General features: G+C 42.2%; 1 protein-coding gene across 1 annotated transcript in view; it reads right to left on the bottom strand.

Moving 5' to 3' along the window:
- cntn1a (contactin 1a) overlaps positions 1-19,722 on the bottom strand; it is a 55,048-nt gene that overhangs the window by 8,700 nt on the left and 26,626 nt on the right. The window contains exons 2-15 of the mRNA XM_084017909.1: positions 17,555-17,683; positions 16,011-16,049; positions 9,329-9,455; positions 8,571-8,749; positions 8,111-8,206; positions 6,892-7,098; positions 4,999-5,098; positions 4,330-4,511; positions 3,921-4,045; positions 3,437-3,554; positions 2,973-3,120; positions 2,047-2,174; positions 972-1,144; positions 6-56 (exon numbers count right to left, since the gene is read on the bottom strand). Of these exons, the coding sequence (XP_083874035.1) occupies positions 6-56; positions 972-1,144; positions 2,047-2,174; positions 2,973-3,120; positions 3,437-3,554; positions 3,921-4,045; positions 4,330-4,511; positions 4,999-5,098; positions 6,892-7,098; positions 8,111-8,206; positions 8,571-8,749; positions 9,329-9,455; positions 16,011-16,049; positions 17,555-17,683 (1,802 nt within the window). The remainder of the gene's footprint in view (positions 1-5; positions 57-971; positions 1,145-2,046; positions 2,175-2,972; positions 3,121-3,436; positions 3,555-3,920; positions 4,046-4,329; positions 4,512-4,998; positions 5,099-6,891; positions 7,099-8,110; positions 8,207-8,570; positions 8,750-9,328; positions 9,456-16,010; positions 16,050-17,554; positions 17,684-19,722) is intronic.

Genomic DNA, 19,722 nt, shown 5'->3' with positions numbered 1-19,722 from the left:
CCGGCATGCTTCAGCTGGAGGTTCTTAATCAGTAGCTCGCCGTTTGAGCTCCCGTTCTGCACACAAACACAACACAACAGTTCATTTAGGGGTGCGCAAAATCGTCATGCATCACGAGGCAAAGCGTTCCCGCTGCGTTCGTGTCAGAGTATAATCATCATGCTAGGCATCTTCTCCACTCTGACTGAAAGTCATCTTGAACGTAGGAGCACAAGCTGAGGAGGGACAGTTTGGATTATTCATCACAAACTTAGTAGAATATGCATGGGGAAAAGGAGATCATATTTCACACACTAAAGTAATCCTGCCACACCAAAGGGACTGATATATCCGACTTGAGTGTCCAATTAAGTGAAATGGACATGGGCTTTAACGAAAGGGCTTCACCTCAGTTGCCACACAGTGGTTGCTCAAATTCACTCTCTCACTGTAGAAAGGTAAACGCTTCATAAAAAAATGTTTTAAAACAAATACATGACTTCATTGACTCGCAGACGAGCTCTGCTAATACCACACAAACAGTATTAACTGGAACTGAGCCCCGTTTTTTACGAGGGGAAAATCATCCTTGTGTACAAAAATGGGGGGTATCATAATTCTCAATCATAATAGTGTTTTCCTTGCGGGCAAAGTGGCAAATGAGAAATGCAAACCACTAGCTGACGGTTACAGCCGCACTACGAGAGAGAATAGGTCATGTCAACAATAATCAGTGTGAGTGGAAATTGCTATTAAACTGATATACAATGCACTATATCACTCAGGGAAGGAATGTGAATTTTAAAGCAGGCTGTACTTTTCCATCGCAGGTATTCCAATAAAAATACTACAGACTTGCTGAAATATGGTATGACGTGGATGAACTCCAGACTAGATCTGGGTTTTTGCAGTTTGGACTATGAAGCTAAACTTGTATTAGTTATGTAAATTTCTCTTTACAATACTTTACATTAACCAACATGTTGTCTCACCGGGATGTGTTCATAATGCTGACTGTCCTTGTGTAGGTCGATGACCAGGCCGTCCAGCGACCAGATGAAGGTGATGTCCAGGAAGGGGTCATGTGACGCGCCACACTGCATCCTGGTGTTCTCCCCCACTTTAACGTCAGCATTAGACGGGGCCAAGGTGATCTTTGTGGACTCTGGAGAGAAACACAGGAGGACGAGGGAATCAGGGATGATGAGAAAGCTACAGAATAGAATAGAATAGAATAGAATATCTTTATTTGTCATTGTAACAGGTACAATGAAATTAAGTGCACTCCTTGTTCAGGGCAAAAGTAGCAATAAATAAGTAAAAAGTCACTATGGACATAAAAAAAAAAAACTCACACATAAGATTCATAAGATATAAAACATAAAAGCTTTGCTTTGGTAGCACTGTTAGGTGAGATAATGGCTGTTGGGTAGGAACTGTTTTTTAGTCTGTTTGTCCTGTTTTTTTTGGATCTGTATCTCCTGCCTGATGGCAGCAGTTCAAACAGTTTGTGAACCTATTTTCCGTTATTGGAAATGTGATTTAAGAAACAGGTACGTGACATAATTGCAGTCACCTTGTGGACAGATCTATAGTAAAGTTTATGGTGTTAAAAAAGCTAGAATTATTCAATGCATGCAAATGTCCAGAAGAGGGCAGAAAAGAGCTGTACATCCAACAGCTGAGATTGAGCAGCTGAAGAAAAAAAAAAAAACCTCATATCAGTGTTATTATTCACGATTCAATCTTCAAACTATCTCAACATGTCCATAACTCAAGTCCTCTCCGTATTTCTCAATAAACAGTGCGTCTCATCACGTCTGATCTAAAGCAATCCCCTCTCGCCTGTGTCCTTGGGAAACGACTGAATATCCACCAGTAGTCTGTATGCTCTCACTCTGCTCAGGGGAGCGTAACTCAACAGTAGACATTTGGAGGTCGGAACTATTTAGTGGGATTTCGAGTGACGGGAATGATTGCCGGCGAAGGCTGACATCAGTCAAGGCAACACCAGCTGTCCTGGCAACGTAAAGAGAGTTATGAATTCAGCATTGTTCAGTAGCTTGCCTTTAACCAACAGGGAGCCCGTGCTGTTGGCCTTGCCCCGGTCATTCTCAGCGAAGCAGGTGTAGTTGCCTTCATCTGCGCGCGTTATGTTGAGGATTTCCAGGCTCCCATCCTCCCAGATGAACAACCTGAGGAGGAACCAGAAATAATTCTTCACACACTGACAGGAAAGACCTATGTGATGTAAAATATTCAGCATTATATGAAAGTCAAAAGGCCAGCGTAGGTTATTCCATAGTTATGTGGATGATGAAAATCCCCAAATGGGATTTATGGTGTTTCCAAGAAAGACAAGTACAGTATGTGAACTTGAAACTATTCAGCACTTTAAATCGTGCTCAAAGTGAAGCAACAAGGTTTGATTCATTTTTCTCTGCATATTTCATATTCATGCATGACAAATAGCATCGTGCCAGCTGCCCTGTCACTGCTCCACACCCTCTCACGCAGGCCGTCACCATAGAGATTATTATGAAGCATATGCTGCATAGTAATTTGGCCGCTGCTCCTCCTCTATGCGAGTCCCTACTGTGGTGCATGGGGGTGTGAAGGGTGGGGGGAAGGGTTGGGGGATCTTTGAGCTCACAGATTAGGCTTGTTTTGTCAGTGAGGAGCACAAGGCAGGGGTTTACACACCCAGTCTGTCCACGCTGATGAGCTTGAGAATGAGCTTACAGTCAGCCACTGACAGACAGCAGAGCAGTGCACAGCAATCACTGACAAACAACACTAAAGACTTTTCTGGCTAAAAGTACATTCGGGAGACTTAGAGCTTATTTAGATCTCCAAAATCAGCATACTGTATGTGTCCATCACCTTTAGAGTAGTGAGACATTACATTCTCAGGTACTTGTCCTTATGTGACCGATGTGAGAACCTACAGTACAAATGACAAAGATGTGCCACCTTATTAAGAGACTGCTCACCTGGTAGAGTTGGAAAGCAGCTCGGTGTCTTTGCTCCAGGAAAAGGTGGGCTTTGGAGCCGCTTTCGGTCGACATTCCATCACCACCCGGCGGTTTTTAGCTGCCAGGACTGGCTTCACTGGGTTGTGTTCAAATGTGGGAGCACAGGCTGAGGAGGGACAGTTTGGATTATTCATCACAATCTTAGTAGAATATAAAATGTCTGCAGGAATGCAGAAATGTAAGATCCATTGTACATTCATAAAAATGTGTCTAACATGTTGTGCGTGCTACTTTTGGATGACCAAACTCCATTTTGTTTTCAGCTTTGTAACCTTATTTTGATGATGAAAATATTTTTCTTTAAACCATCTGACAATGCACTCCATAAATCCTAATGAGCTCCAATTAGTCAGCTCGAAATGTGACCTTCAAATCTCTGACGCAGCCGTTTGTGCTGCGGCGGTTGCCAAAGCGTGACTCACCATACACACGCAGTTCTGCATTGGCATATATGACTCCGTGGTGATTCTCGGCAATGCACTGGTAAATGCCTGAATCGTCAAACATCAGGCTGCTGAACCTCATCTCTTTCCTGGGAGACTGTGGGGAATATAGAAACAATAAGAGTGGATATCAGCATTCTACATTTCATTATTTCCCTGCAGATTCTATTAGTGAGAAAATGATTTAAAATCAAACTGTTTGATTGTGGACATCTACAGAGGTACAGAGGACCATTCGTTCATTTGAAGGGCAGAGGATTTAATCATTGTGTAATATTGTATCCAGCTGGATATATACAACCTCCCCCACTCCGCTGTATTTAATTGTTACCCACTCCATCCCAACATGCATTTTCTTGTACAGGTCCTAAACTATGTCACAGAGCTGCTAAGGGGGCTCTGCCTACATTACAGCTATTCTAAATTAAGATGCGTGTGACAATGTTATGAGTTTGAATATTACCAGTACTCCATTTTTCAGCCAGCGGATGCGTGGTTCAGGTTTCCCACTGGCTATGCAGGACATAGTGTAATCCCTTCCGAGGTCTTTCTCTGTGCTGCTGATTTGCTCCACCCACTCAGGAAAAGCTGCAAATGAGCAAAATCAGTGCGACAGTGTTTGAGAAAAAGCTACGAAAACATCAAAAAGCTGCTAAATAATATATATATGAAGCAAAATCGTAGTTCTAAAGAAACAAAAACCTGGTAAAATGTACTCGACACTGATAAGAACAAAGGGCTGGTGAATTCACCACAGCAGCGTCCAGCTGATCATTAATACGGATGATAAAGACGATGTTGATGAATGTGTGTATTTCCTGTCATATCCCTTATATGTCATTTAGGAGAAGAAGGCTGACATGACATTTTACCTTCAACAGACAAACGTGCAGTGTGGTAGTCCTTTCCTCTGGAGTTCACCGCCTCACACTGATAGCTGCCTGCGTCTTCAAACTGCACGTTGTACAGGTTGAGGTGAGCCCCCTCCATCCGCACCTCGTGATTCGGAGGCAGCTCTCCGTCAACCTTCTTCCAGCGGATCTCAGGGACAGGGCTGGGGAGGGCAGAGAGGGAGAAAAATAACACACCGGGCAGGCTTCGACTTGTATCACTGGACTCAAGTCATCATCTTTCTGAAATATGCTTTATGAATTTTAGCTCAGAGAATAGGCGATGAATCTACGACAGTCTAAGATACAGTAAACAAGATTTTACTGTGCACCAACATGCTATTCTGAGAGATTAATGCATCATCCCTTTTATTTTAAATTTTGTATTTTAGTTGTCACTAGTCAATATGCACATACTACTGTATGTACTAATATGCTGCATCGTTTAAATTCACTTTTTTCATGCCACAATAATAACAAAGAGGGAAATTATCTTAAACTATACCTATATTAATTTAAACTCTCCACTGACATCCATTTGATGACTCTTGTAAAATAAGGCTCACTGGCTGATACTAGATTTTCACAAAAGCTTTCCGTACAAATAGTTTTCAAACATTTCAGAGGTAACCGACGATCCCTCACACTTACTTCCCCAGAGCGAAGCATTCCAAGGTGATATTCTGCCCCAGCAGAGCAGTGGTGTCTGGGAACTTGACTTTGACGTCTGCAGGGTATTTCCTGATGGGACCTAAGAGAAATAACAACAGATCAAAATCATGACTCAGCTAAACCACTCAGGGGTTTTTTCACTGCCTCTTCTGTCATCACGGGGGTGGGTCAAATTAATCAAAAGATCCTTTTTTGTAAATGTTTTTTTACTCAGATGTCCGAGTGAAGCACAAACACAGACAGGACCGAGGATGTTAAGGTTAGCAACACAACTACATTTGCATGGACATTGCTTACAACCTGTTCTTTTTGGGTTTTTTTTACATGGAAGAGACCAAGTGATTCAACTCTCTCTATTCAGTTGGATGAGTCTGTCATTCTAGAAGGAACCCCCAGATGTTGCAGGGTTGGGATCTAGCTGTGCCTTCAATTTCTCACTCTGTGATTTCTGTACTGATTTACCTCAGTGGGTGAGTTATTTCTTAGTACCTACTTATTTATAGGATTCAGCAATGTTTTCTTATTTTTTGCTACTCTCTTAGGTCAGGGACAATTTTACGAGTGGCTTTTCTTATTTCTTATTCTTATCTTCTTTTCACAGTGCACACAGTTTTTGACACATATTCATAATTTAATAAGATGAATATATGCGAGCTAAAGAAATACTAATGGTCCATTGATCCCAATTAACACTAAAAAATCCCATTGGATTATATGGTGTGCATTTAGCTTCTGAATGTCTTACTATTACCTGATAATAAACAATTGGCCACATGCCTCCAAATTAATATCAAGTGGCATTTATCATCCAGCACACCTGGGTAAGAGCAGATTTGTATGGTTTAGTACTGGAGTTGCCTTCTCTTATTTTTTCTATTCTTAATTCTAACAGAAATGTAAGAGACCGATATGCACTTCTCCCAAACACACCACACTAACAGAGTTAAATACAGGCCACACCATGCCCAGAAGGCACCTCATAATACAACACATATGCACGAGAGAGCCCAGACAACTCCTCTGCTCTGCTTTCATCCTGAGCTCTTTGATAGCACAGAACATTGTAGTGTTCTAAGTAACTACAGGTGAAGCATCCGCAAGCTAAATGATCATAAAAGTCAATATTAAACAGTGAAAAGACTTGAGTTGTAGGAAGGCCCCCAAGGAAATGTATTGAAACAGTCTAGTTTTGTGTCGGTACCTCTACATACATTACTAATAACTACTCTTGAGTTGAGTGCTTTAGTTTGTGATCTCTATCTCTGGGGCTGTTCACGTTCTAGTTATCTTCTTCATTACATGCTGGCTCTGTCATAATGCAAGCAAGTGTGTGTCACTTTGCCACTGAGACAATTTGTTCCCATAAATTGAATGTAAAGAGTCAACAACAGTGGCGTGTCCTTATCCCATCTAAAACAAGCGACGTTGTAATTAAACACGGTCCTTCAGAATGGACGCAAGAGAAAAACAATCAATGCAGTTCTTTCACTTCCTATATTCAAATATATTTTTGAAACTCCACTTTGTCTCTTGCTCTGTTCTCACACCTCTTTCTAATGATGAGAGGACAGCATGTATACTGTTCCTAGAGCCGCATGTAGTCAAACTCTGGTGTAATACACAATTGTAATGAGCTTTAGTTTATCTTATACATTAACATATGTATTGTATTTCATCCTGAAGTGAAAGGCATGAGTTGCACATCATGTCATCGTGGCCTAAATGTCATACTGTGATCAATCTGGTACAGGATCATTAAACCAACCCAGATCTTGTCTTGGGCTTTTATGTAGTTTATTTAGGATGACTGGCTGTAAAACTGGAGAAAGCAGTCAGAAATAAGCAAGGGGTGGTAGGAAGAGAGTTACTAACGTTCAGCCAGAGGTACGAGGGGGATGTAGTTGGAGAATACGCTCTTGGAAATGGAAGGGCTGGAGGCAATACAGGAGTAGTTGCCACTGTCGGAAGAGTCCACCTTGGAGATGTAGAGGTTGCCCGTTATCTGGGAGACAAAACGCCTCTTGTCCAGTGGGATGAATGTGGGGAATTCATTGAGGATCCATCGGAAGGAGAGCTCGGCTGCACAGAAAGAGAAAAAAACAAAACGACACCCGCCAATCAAAACCCTGGACACACAGCAAAGGCTCTGGAAAGAGCCGAGGATTTGGACGTGAAGCTGGCTCATTCTGAATAATCTGAATACATGCAAAATAAAAATAGCACCATTTTTCGGTGCCTAGGGGTATTTATTATTCAAGCGTCTATTGACCTTTCAGATGAAATCTTATAATTCCTTCAGCTGAGAGGCATAATAGCGGAATACTGTGAGCACATCGGCTTGCTGAGGTAATTCTGATGCTGTGGAGAGAGAGTTAACAATGCTTCCAGACTGCTGTGTTGGAACGATTTGCATAAGCATGAATATGGAAAGTATCTGTACAGCTTTTTGAGTCGATGGCTGTGGCTGAATAAAGGCAATGCTATGAAATATCTTAATAAAATGAGGCCACAGAGAGACAAGTAGCAGAAGGGAAAACAAACAATAACCCTCATAATGACGCATTAGCCTGAACTAGATATGAGACTGATGAAATAATCCGTGAAGGAGTGACGTAAACGCAGCATGGGGAGGACTGCAAACTGAAGGAGGTATAAAAACTCCTAATGAGACAGTGACAGAGTCAATGATGCCATTATTTTTTATGTCCCTTTGAGGACATTAAAGAGGGCAATCCAATCCCAAGCCGACAGGGATTGGTTCATCATGGATGAAATCCGCCATGTGGATAAAAAAAGCTCAGTTACAGTAAAGTATGTCTGCTACAGCACTCACTTTTATGTCAAACGTATAGGACTCTTCAGTCCACCTGGCTGCAGCACCAAGGAGGGAACCCACTCAATCGATGACAGAACATTACAAAACCACACAGAAAGGACCAGACATCAAACCAGGGAGCGGCGATAAGGCTGTGCCGCTGTTCCGTCCGCCCACTTCAATCAATCGGATGCTGCCGCTACATGATGATGGAGGTTCAATACGGTGCTGTAGGAACACTTGAGCAGAAGCACACTCAGCTGTCACATGCCGTACCTGGATAGTGTGGTGGGGGAGCGCAGAGCAGCACGGCCCCCTGTCCCTCTTTGACGTACACCGACTCCCTCTCCTCCGACGAGAAAAGGTCAAGGTCTGAGTGAGGCGGAGACAGAAATCTATATGATTGATTCACGAGATAATGTGTTGTGCATTCATATTTCAGCATCTCTTGTCGCTCATTTCTATAAACCCTGCACTAAAATTTTAAGGGTTGCATAAATTAAACAACTGCTTTTGAACTGATCTGTAGTGGGAAAAAAATTGAAAATACATTAGCCATGATTGCATCATGATGTTAAGACCATTCAGAATTTGCTATTTCCACACCACTTATGCATTTTCCCAGCTGTCCTTCCAATTTGGGTATGATTAAAGATGCGTGAAAGAACTGCTCAGTTCTCTGATATCTCTATGGTACTGTACTGTCTACATGGAGGTTCACATCCTAGCTACTTACATCCGAACTGGACTGAGGCCTCTCGGCTGACGACTGTGCCGTACATGTTGGTAGCCAAACAGTAGTACTGTCCAACATGTTTGGTTTTAATGGGGTTTCTGATGACCAAGTTGCCTCCTTCTAATCTGTAGTGGTTTTCTTGTGCGATCAAGTCAATTTCCATGTTATCCAGCATCCACCTGCAAGGAAAACAAATGACAATGACATTACAAAATGTCTACAAATACTGGCAGAAATTCTCCAAGATTCAATATCTGGGAGCTAACAGTATAACACATTTCTGTTTTGGAAGGCACAACGGACTGTACTGTAGATGAACCCTGTTAAAGACTTAAACACAGCTGTGGTCAAAGCTAATTCCTTCCCCTCTGACATCTAATTTTGGGCTCTCTGACAGTGGAACTGATCTGGATCATTTACATACATTTACATCTAAATTGAAATGGATCATGCGCAGATCTTGAAATGTTGTGTTGCAAAATGAGGTGGAGACACATGGCAGTGCTGTTTGTGCTGCTGCAGCAGCAGCAGCATTCTATCCATTAGTGTTTTACTCTCATGTGTCATATACTGCACACACACACAGTGAACCTTTGAGATGCATAAAAGGTTAAGATCAACATCCGCGTGACCTTGCCATTTAGAGGCAGAATCGAAAAACAGCCTGAATTCTGCAAAAGAGATGACAAACGATGGGAGGCACACAGAATGCACAGCAGGTAGTAATGAGACCGGGGTTTATGGGGAACATATGTTACTTGTATGTGGCAGGTGGATTGGCCCGGGCATGGCAGCTCATGGTGATTTTTGCCTCGGGCGACTCCTCGGGGTAGATGGAATCCACCGGCTGCTGCTCAAACACTGGCCCGTAACCTGTGGCTTCGTCTGCCGAACAACAAACAAACAAGACGGGGATAAATGAGAAGCCGGGTCAGACTTACAAGCGGGAAATAAAAAGGTGTTAGAGTGTCTATCTGGCACTTCTGGTGCCGCTCCATGAGACGGCAGGGTTCAGATGTAAGACAAAAAAGAACAATCGACATATTGACGACACCGTGAGTTCGGCCCTGCCTTTTGATATTCCAGAATGTTTCGCGGTTCTCACGCCCCTCCGCTTAGTAGCTGGCTTCAGAGAAATCCTAGCTGGGGCTGCATCTAATCTTATCAATGATTTCTCTCAAACCACCCTCTTTCAAGCCTGATGAGGAGTAATAAGCCCCTGCTTTATTCCAAATCACAACATCACACTAATTATGACAGAGATGTGATCACTCAGGTGCCAAACCCCACATTCATCTGTTGCCAGCGAATATGATATTGTTGCAGGCTAATACAAATCCTGGAACTGGTAAACGGTATCTGGACTTGAGCATAATCCAAAACTCCTTTCATGCTGCGTGTGTCGTCCTCGGCTCTGCTGTGAAGCAGTTGCATAAGCAAATCCAGAGAGCCTTGATGAAAATGCCTTTCTTGGTTCAATTTGCCTTTTACACCGTCAACACGCACGTACAATTAGCCCCAATTACTCATTAGAAGAGACAGACATCATGAGCGGAGGCATGAATAACTCATAAACACAATGCCAGGCTATGAATAAGCAATGAGGCAAAATGTTTTTCCAAATGCTGATTATTCTCTCAGATCAAAAAGTGTATGTAGGTGACTGAGAGAATACAAATGTGAAGAGTGTGCGAATGTGTGCATGCGTATTGCGTGTTATTCCCCCGTGTCTCTGTGTTCTGAGAGAGCACAGCTGACACCTCGATGGGGAGAGGCTCGTCCTTTCAGGCGGCAATATCCTGCTTCTATTCGATCGTTCCAACCAGGTCTGCATCAGTGCTCAGGATTCACTACCAATGGAAATGTCATATTGAGTGACAGTGAGCAACCTTTAGAAACCAAACAAAAACGTCATTTTCACCGTTCACACTCCCACAAAGACAAGCAGATGCATTTGTATGGAATAATAAGAAAAAACACACACATAGCAGAAGTGCGAGTGCTGGAAGCGCAGTAATCTCCAATTCTGTGTGGCTAAACATCAGTGAACCAGATGCATATTCATTTGCCTTCTGCTGTTAGGGAGCAAAATACATAAAAAATCTCATAATCCTAACCAGTATGAAGACTGACTTGTAACCACACTGGCAAATTAGCTGTATTCTTCTCGCACCACCACAATTAAGACGTCAGGAGACAGGATCCACTCGCACACCCCAGCAGCCAACCGTGTGCGAGTGCTCGACATTGATGCAAATCCCAAGGACTCCTTCTGAACTCCGAGGAGAGAATTAAACATACTATTAATGGGGCATCTTGGAGCTGATGGAAGGCGAATTAAGTGGGAAACGATGTTCTGGGAATAAGGGAGAGAGAATAAAAGAGCAACAGAGGAAGTGAAAGAAGCAGGAAATATACTGCAGTAGTGACCCTATTCTACTGTTGCACTTAGGTTGCTCTGCATGAGTGTGTGATAAATGCTTTGGATGTAAATATGAAATATAAATGTGGGATGGGCTGGTGGAGGGGGAGCCACCGAGGCTCTGCTACAGTGCTGAAATAGCAGTTGGAGTGGAAGTTGGAAAGATGGACACTGGTGCCGTTCCCATCCTTTCCGTGTAATGTGGGCTGTGACAGATGGTGAAGGGAAGTGTTGGAGCAGGCCACATAAGGCCTACTGCCTGGAGACACACACACACAGGCCTCTTCTATTCCCTCCACCTCGTTTCACTCTCTCTGTCTATCCGTCTCTGACTCTCTCTGGCTTTCATGTGTCCCACTCCCCACTCCATCTCGCTAACTTATATCCTACTGTCACGCTCTGCTCCTCTTCCTTCACATTCCCTGGCTTGATTCCCTTTCGACAACGACTTCCGTTTTAAAAGTATCTTAGCTCCTTAGTCAGCTAGCTCCATGGCTCCAGGAGGGCAGTGTCAGACGGCCGGACTGAAATATTTAAACAATTATTGGATGGGTCGGCATGAAATGTTGGATAGACACTCACGGTCCCCCAGGCGATGGTTTATACCCTCTTCACCGATCCTCCGGTGCCAACATGCTGTTGCCGTGTTTGTTTTTGAGTGAAATGTCTCAGCAGCTACAGGATGGATTTCATTCAAATTTGCTACTGATCTCCATGATGGCCATAACATCAACCGTAATTAATTTGGTTCCACATTTGAGTGAAACAACTGTTGAATTAATTATCACAAAATCCATGCAGACATCCATGCCGTCGTCAAGGAGAACTGTATAAACTTTTTGTAAACATTCCATCAAGCACCATCACAGCAACACATTTTCATTTTGACCAACACTGGCTTCTGAACAAATATCTCAAAACTTCAGCCATAACATGTTACCATGAAAAAGGAAGAGTGAAATTGTCAACATCATTCCATGTCAGCATTGTCACTGTGAGCTCAAATCACCCCTTTGCAGCCATTAAAGAGCCACCAGCATGGCTGTAGAGTGAGTCTTGTTGCTCTCTAATCATCGCTCTTTCTCCCCCATTGTTCGTCTCTCAAACCCTCCCACCCTCAGTTGCAGAGTGTATTCCCATTCTAATCTTGGTATGTTTAAAGCTACATCCCAAATGTTATCTCTGTTTATTCTTTATTTGGGAACATGCACACGCACACACCCACAACGACAGAGCTTACTCTCAGGGAGGGCCACATCTGTACAAAGAGGGAAATAATGATAAACACAAACACACAAACTAGGCCGGGATGTGTCTCCAGGGCTCGCTGGAAGTGATCTTCCCCCGGACAGATGTGATGATAAAACACAGACACCTATTCAACGTCGAGCATGCGAGCTTAGACTCTCATTTGAATTTGAGATATCGTAAAGCCTGTTATTTTAGGAGCTGCTATCTTCCCGGGGATCAGTTTCTAATCAATTATTCATTGGGATTTCAGGTATAATTTTAGGTGCATGACAATGAGTTATTGCCCTGAAATGGTAAAATACACAACATAAAACAACCGCAATCTGTTCTATTTGTTAAACTTGTTTTCTTGTTTAATGTGTTTTGTCAAATTGTCCAGCTGTTTCATGGGTTGCACCGCACGTTTATCAAAATAAATGTTTTGGATGTGTTTTTGTTTTGCATTTAAATAGTCAAATAACTACGGCAAATCCCAGAAGAACTTAATCCTCTGGTGATTGTAACTTTACTCACAGCTGTGTGTTTCAGCTACATCTGCAGCGTGGTTTGTTTGGCTGGCCTAGAATGTCCATGTGGGACAGATAACATATTGTTTCCTGGAGGCGCCAAAGCAGTGTAGCAATAATTACCCACGAACCCTTGAGCAACATAATGATGCATGGTGGCAGACCAAATTGTTCCTTGGGTAGAAATGTACTTTTTTCATTTTATATTTTGAAAAATGGTTCTGCCTCAATGTCACACAGCACTATTTTTTTTGTCTGAATGAAATATTCTCTGAAATGACGGCTGCAACAGAGCAGAGCTATTCAAAAAGGACACGTGACAGGTGATTTTCAATCCAGATGTTGTCACAGGCCATAAAACATCTGCTTAATCTGAAACTTAGTCTGCTATAATAAAACCATGATTGAGGTCATAAAAAGTGCATCATCGGGATCACCGTGTTAAAATAGTCACAAAATTGCATTCACTTCTCAGATGTTTGGCATCATTCATATTTTTAACAGAGCTGCAGCTAATGATTATCTTATGAATGAAATTTTTTGGCTATAAAAATTCAAAATGTTCTGAAAAACGCTGGTAAAAATGTCCCACAGCCCAAGGTGCCATCTTCAAATGCCTTGTTTTGTCTGACCAAAAACAAAAACTGAACATTTACAGGGGAGGCGCTCAAGCCAAAACACCCGCTTTCTCAAAGCTCATGCCTACGGATTGAAATGGAAGCGTGTATTCGGGACATATCTTGGCGAAATACAAGTGTAAAGTACTCGCCATATGGCTGGACAGCTGAGAAGTGATTCAAAAGTCTATTGACATTTTGATACTCTTTAATGTGGTGTAAACTACAAACTTTTAACAGCCATCTGCAGGGGCAGATTGTTGCTTTAACAGCAGAATGATAGGCGTTAACATCACTATGGACTGAATTATGAGCAGTTTTACTTGAAAGAACAAAACGGGATTCGGCAGCTTCGCCCAGCTTGAAGGCCACCGACGCAATGTTCTGACCTTCGAGGAGTGTGGGATTGAATCTGCCTCCTATGGCTACGCCTTCATTTTTGTCCAAGTTTGACAAAGTATTCAAAATGTTAAAGCCTAAGCTGCATTTTCTCAAATGTATTAGTGTTGTCACATTAAAAACTGCAGTCTAGTGTATTTCTGATGTGTGGAGCATCAAAAGCATTCACCAGATTCCTAGCTGCATCATGCTGTGTTATTTCTGCAGACAAGCGAGGATAATGTCAAAATGTCAAGGAAGTGACAGAGAGGCAAACGAGACTGTAAAACTCATCTACGGGCAAGGCATCATGGGGAAGAACAGAGTGTAGATAGATGAAAAGAGGAAGTACCACCGGGAAAAAATGATTCCTCTTCTCACTGAATCTATCGTCATGCCAACGTGCATGCAACATCACGTGTTTCCAAACAACGAATCAGTAAGTCTTTACCCCTTGCTGACAGTCAGCCTCCACTTTATTTTTCTCCCAGTGAACACACATGGTACAAATCTGACAGTACAGACAATTACAAGCTGCTCTTAATTTCTATTTGTCATTAAAGATCTACAGCATTTTAATAAATGGAAAGAGTGCTACAGCTATCTGTTGGAATTTGTAGAGGTTGCATCTTTGAAAATCACACTTGTGCATGGAAATTTTAATATTAATTTTGCCAACACCCTTGACTTAAACAAATGCCAACATTCTGGGAAATGCATGAATTTACTATCTGGCAGGGTGTTAGATGAAAAGATCGATGAAGACTATTTCTGGACTACTTCTTGGCCAGGCACAGAGATATCCTGGAGTCTCTGCTGGTTGCCAGGCAACCTCACAGTGACTGTGCCCCACCAAGAAAAAGTCTGGCACATATCCCACTGTAAAGCCTTGTTGTTTGTACTCGTTGGTTTTTGTAAAGATTAAACAAAATCGACATAATGTGAATTAGAGCACACGAGGTGATGGTTTTGTTACCTTTGGACAGAGACCAGTTCTATCCCTGTTTCCAGTCTTTACACAAAGCTGCTGTAGCTTCTGGCATACATGAGATGTTAAACAGTAGACATGAAAGTGGTATCTATCTTCTCAACTAACTCTTGGCAAATATGCATAGTTTCCAAAATGTTCTTTTACGCAGTTGTCTTCTATGTTTGTCCCTTATATTTATAGATCATCTGCGACAAGAGAAGGAGATGGAATCACGGCACCGCATATCATCATTTTTCTGTATCATCCATCGTACCAATATAAACCTCCAATGATGCATGGCAGCTCTAATGACCATCCGAGAGTCATCTGCGCGTTACAGTGCTATGTCTTGGACTCTAACCATCGCCATTAGGGCTAATGTGCATCTGCAAGTAGAAGAAATCCAGAAATAGCTACAGTTGAAGGAAACATGACCTCCAGATAGATTTCCTACATTGGTCCCGCCCTATTGTGAAGCATGAGAAAGGGATCCATCTGTCACTGCCTGTCCCTTAACGCATCCAGACAGGCAGATAATATTGTAGTTTTATCACCTCGGGGGGCTGCAGTGGGCAGAAGAATCGCAACTGAAGCCTATTGGGACCTGACATACTTGTTTCTTTGGTTTTCAGTCAATGCGTAAAACCACCGTACAAAAGCTTGAATGGTGCGTTTAATTAAGGAGGAGGTGTACATTTTTTTTCAGGGGAAATTGTGCAACTTGAAAGCCGACACTTTTTTCTGAATGATCAATGCAGATTGTTTCTTTACTAAGAATAAAACTGAATTGAAAACGCCATGCCAGTGACAGCTTTTGTGTGAGTTATTTGACAGTATAATGCAAGGGCAATCAAAAGGCCTGGTGCAGCGGTGCAGCCGTGATTATGAATGATTGACACGATATGAATAACACGTACTGAATCACAGCCTGCTTCCTTATGCAAACTCCAGGGCCACAGCCTAATCAAACCCACCAATATACATGTACATCTTGTTTGTCTCTCTAAATATCTATTCAAATAGAAACAAGTGCCATTTTTTTCACATTTCAGGTATTTGCTCTGTAAGGTCTCGGACTAAATGAGCAGAAGAATCCTTACTTTGAAAGTACACACAGATGTTCATAAACACACAACCCAGTGACCTCTCTAATTATGAAATATTCTCTCTAAGCTCATGGTCTGCCTTGATCTTGAAACATTATCACCAGTGGTTTAACATATTATGAATGTTATTTTATGAATTATTGAAAACTCCATAGTAATCATTATTATTTGGTGTTATAATCATTCTTACCTTCATAGAAGTCAGGTACCCCCTCATGCATTGATGCATCTGTAACAGTAAAAGAAGAAAAAAAATTATTGAACCATGACGCTGCAAATATAGTGATCGTGTCAATTCGTATTTTAAAGACCTCCTGTGTTGCTAAACCTTGGGTGTATGTAGCTCCTTTCTCACAGACTAAAACAAAAAAGGATCAAAACACATTTGTTGTGATCCAACAGAGAGGGGCAGGTTGTAGAATCCCTTTTTGTTACTGAGAATGTGATGAATGGCTGAAACCCTGCTTTGCACTGAGACACCCTCTGGCTGAGGGCCATCTCTTTTAAATCCACTACATATACTCTTCACAATAAAAGAGGAAACTCAAAACGTTTGATACCAACCTGATAATTAAACAACTTGCTGTTTCCTTCTGTTACATCCTAATACTGTATGAGTGTTATTATGGGCCAGCTGAAGATATATATGTACACGCTATTTCAGTCCTATAGTGTGTGCTTGACTTCTATTCGGCTGCCATAGCGTTAATGTCACATTACCCATCAAACTTTTTTCTTGTTGGGGCTAAACAAAAATGCCAAACCAATGTTCTCGACCCCGGATTACGACCCAAGACTGCTGGTGGGCTGCTGTCTGTTTAGATAGAGCAGCCATTCAGTTCAACCCTGTGTGGGTGAACTCTATGAACTGAGTGCATGTGTGCCATGTAACCATGTATGTGGTGCTTCTGAGCATCTACCTGCCCCTTCCGTTTGCTGTAGATGTATGGCAGTTTGTTTTCAACAGATCATTCTAAGGTTTAGCATCAGTACTGCCAAAAACCTATGATGAACTCAGCTACAATTATCTTACCACGTATGAAAAAGATGAAATAGATAAATCTCCTCAAAGTCTGTTTGATAAAGCTGTTTTCAGGGAACTGGGACAACTCCCGGTCCAAGCACCCCCATTTTTTGGTTCATGTGAAATCAAATCTGAAACAAGTGAGAATAGCCCAAGGTGTGGGAACACAGAGGAGGTTGTACTTTTTTATTTAGACAGGTCATTTTCAGGCTTGCTGTTTTCTGACCGCTTTGCTTTGTTTCCAACACAGTTGACTGCACAGGAGGGGGAAAAAGGAATGAAAACCTGCAAACTCTAAGCCCTCCGAGGCACACGACTACCCAGCGTATCAGATATACATAAACTTTGTAGCTTTTTTCGTACAGTTGGCCTTAGCATGTGTATCATATTGTACGTGTATCTCATTTAATTTGTTTGCGTCGTGTGCTTCTATCGGCTGCCTGTCTCATGTGAATTTCATGCTTTGTAATTGGAGCCACAAATCAAGTGTAAATGTATTTATCGTTAACTGTAAATCTGAGCTAATAAATTGACTGACTCACGGGGTCATAAAAAACATTCAATAGCTATATATAAAGTAATGTGCCACATTAAAAAGAATAAAAATAATGATTTGTTGCTTTCATCCAACAGCAGTGATGCAGTATCTCAAAATACACATTCTGCCAATTAATGTAGCCATTCCCCTTTCATCTGAATGTGCTACTGACCTGCAGTGGAGAGAGAGAGGACCAGGAGATGGAGGAGCAGGGTGAGGTGCAGCATGATGTTGAACTGAGGACCACCTGGTGGGGTTATAAGCTTAGATGATGGAACATCAGCAGGATGGCCTGGTTTTCCTTCAGGAGATGAAAGAAAACAGGAAGAAAAAGAGACCGTCAGAGCATAGACAACTCTTGGTTGGTCATATCAATTTATAGAAAACCTCAATTAACTGTGTGTGCCTTTTTGAAACTCTCAATAAAGGCCCAATACAAAGGAGCATACAGATACTAACTAGAAAGCAGAATTTGCTTTTCTTACAACAAAAACAAATCAGGAATCCACATGAATAAACCAGAAATACATTCTCACTAGCAAAACCACAGACCTGCAGTCACAAAATGTGTGTGTGTGTGTGTGTGTGTGTGTGAGTGTCTGTCTGTCTGCAAGTTGGAAAATTGTATCAGAATCAACCTGCGTCATCGCACATCACAAGCTTCAGCAGCCAATCGCAGGCTTCGTGTGGATCACACGTTGCTGCATCTTTACCATGTCTCTGCTTCCTGTCAGCCTCCAAGGCAAAGCGCTCCCTGATATGGCGACACCTGATGATTGACATTTCGACAGTTGCCATAGAGAAAACCTCCAGCACTGGTTGAAGCACCTCGCTGCCTACTCATTGCCCCCCAAGACGTTAACACCACACCAGGAGCCACCAGTGGAGCACCAGCTCTCAGCCTCGCGCCCAGTAACACGCTATGAAAAGCAACAGCTGTCTGAGTCAGGGGCGCTGACAGAGACGACAGGAAGAGCGTGGTTGAGAAATGCTTTTTAATGAATGCATTGCCTTCACATAATTTAAATTCCAAATCAAATCAGATTGAAGATGTTTCATGTGTTTATAATAATCGTTTTTTATTAAATATAGCACCGGCACGCCATCACAAAGGCAAAGATGCTCAGACAGAAGATAACCATCCGTCCATTGCAGCTTATATACTTGGACATGAGACACCAACACAGAGAGGAAAAATCAGAAAAGGAAAAAACAGTTAACTTGCAGTAAATATGAGTGAATGCACTTCCAATCTAACCACATGAATCATTTTAACTGACCCAATTCAACAAAAGAAATAATTACAGCCATAGAAAGAAGGGCAATAACGTTGGAAAATCTCATTTGCACCATGATTTTTTGTGTCTTTCAGAGCTTGGCAGCAAGATGCACACTGTCAAAACGCACAGCCAAATCTAACACCTTCATTCATCTACTGGTATTGCAGTTCAGCGCATCAGTTCAATATTGTCCATTCATTCTCAGGTCTTGCTGGACCGGAGTGTGTTGATTAGAGTGTAATTGAACATGAGGCAGACACTATCGATTCTTTGTGCACGGCCCGAGGTGTCAGCTGCCGGAGACTCTGAGGTGTGACGGCAGATTGAGATCTCAGCGCTCGCCAGACAAATGGAGTCTTATTACAGTAAAATGGATTATGATGGAAGAGAGGCCGTGTAATGTGCTGGCGTTGCAGGAAACAAACAAAACGGCGCTCACACTGCACAGAAATGGATTGAACCAAACGGACAGACACACTGCACACACGCACAAGAAGTTGGACATAATGTCCGAGCTGTACAGCTGCAGGAAAGCAATACAGAGGGGAATTAATCTTCACGCTGGCCTGTATCCTAGCAACACCATTCAAAAGGAGCAGTTTTTAGTGTGCTGCAGGGGGCCGTTTGTGTGAATGAAACTATGCAAACACTGCTGTTCTCTGCTCATCTAGAACAGATAGTCGTCTCTTGAAGTTAGACAAAGTCCTGAAAGAAGAAAAGTTAATTAAAGCTCACTCACTGACGCTTTCACTGAACTTTACTCACCAGCTCTATTGCTATTGTAAGTATCGTTTCTGTAAGTCATAAATCATAAATGACCTTAATAGATGCACTTAGGAGATTAGGGGAGACGACAAGGAGCCACATAATGGCGTCGCAGTACATAGTGAAAGAACCAATCTCATCTATTCCATTAAGAACTGTCACTGAATTGATATACTATAAAAAAAGAAATGTAAAAAACACCAGACCAGCACCGCACAGTCCTAATAATCACCCTTCATGGGGCCTCCTAGCTCTCCTATCTTACCTTAGCAGTCTGAATGCACGTGATCAGAGC

This window comes from Eutrigla gurnardus (genome assembly GCF_963514095.1).
Source record: "Eutrigla gurnardus genome assembly, chromosome: 9".
NCBI lineage: Eukaryota > Metazoa > Chordata > Actinopteri > Perciformes > Triglidae > Eutrigla > Eutrigla gurnardus.
The sequence above is the reverse complement of the archived record's forward strand: the minus strand, read 5'-3'. Positions and strand labels throughout refer to the sequence as shown.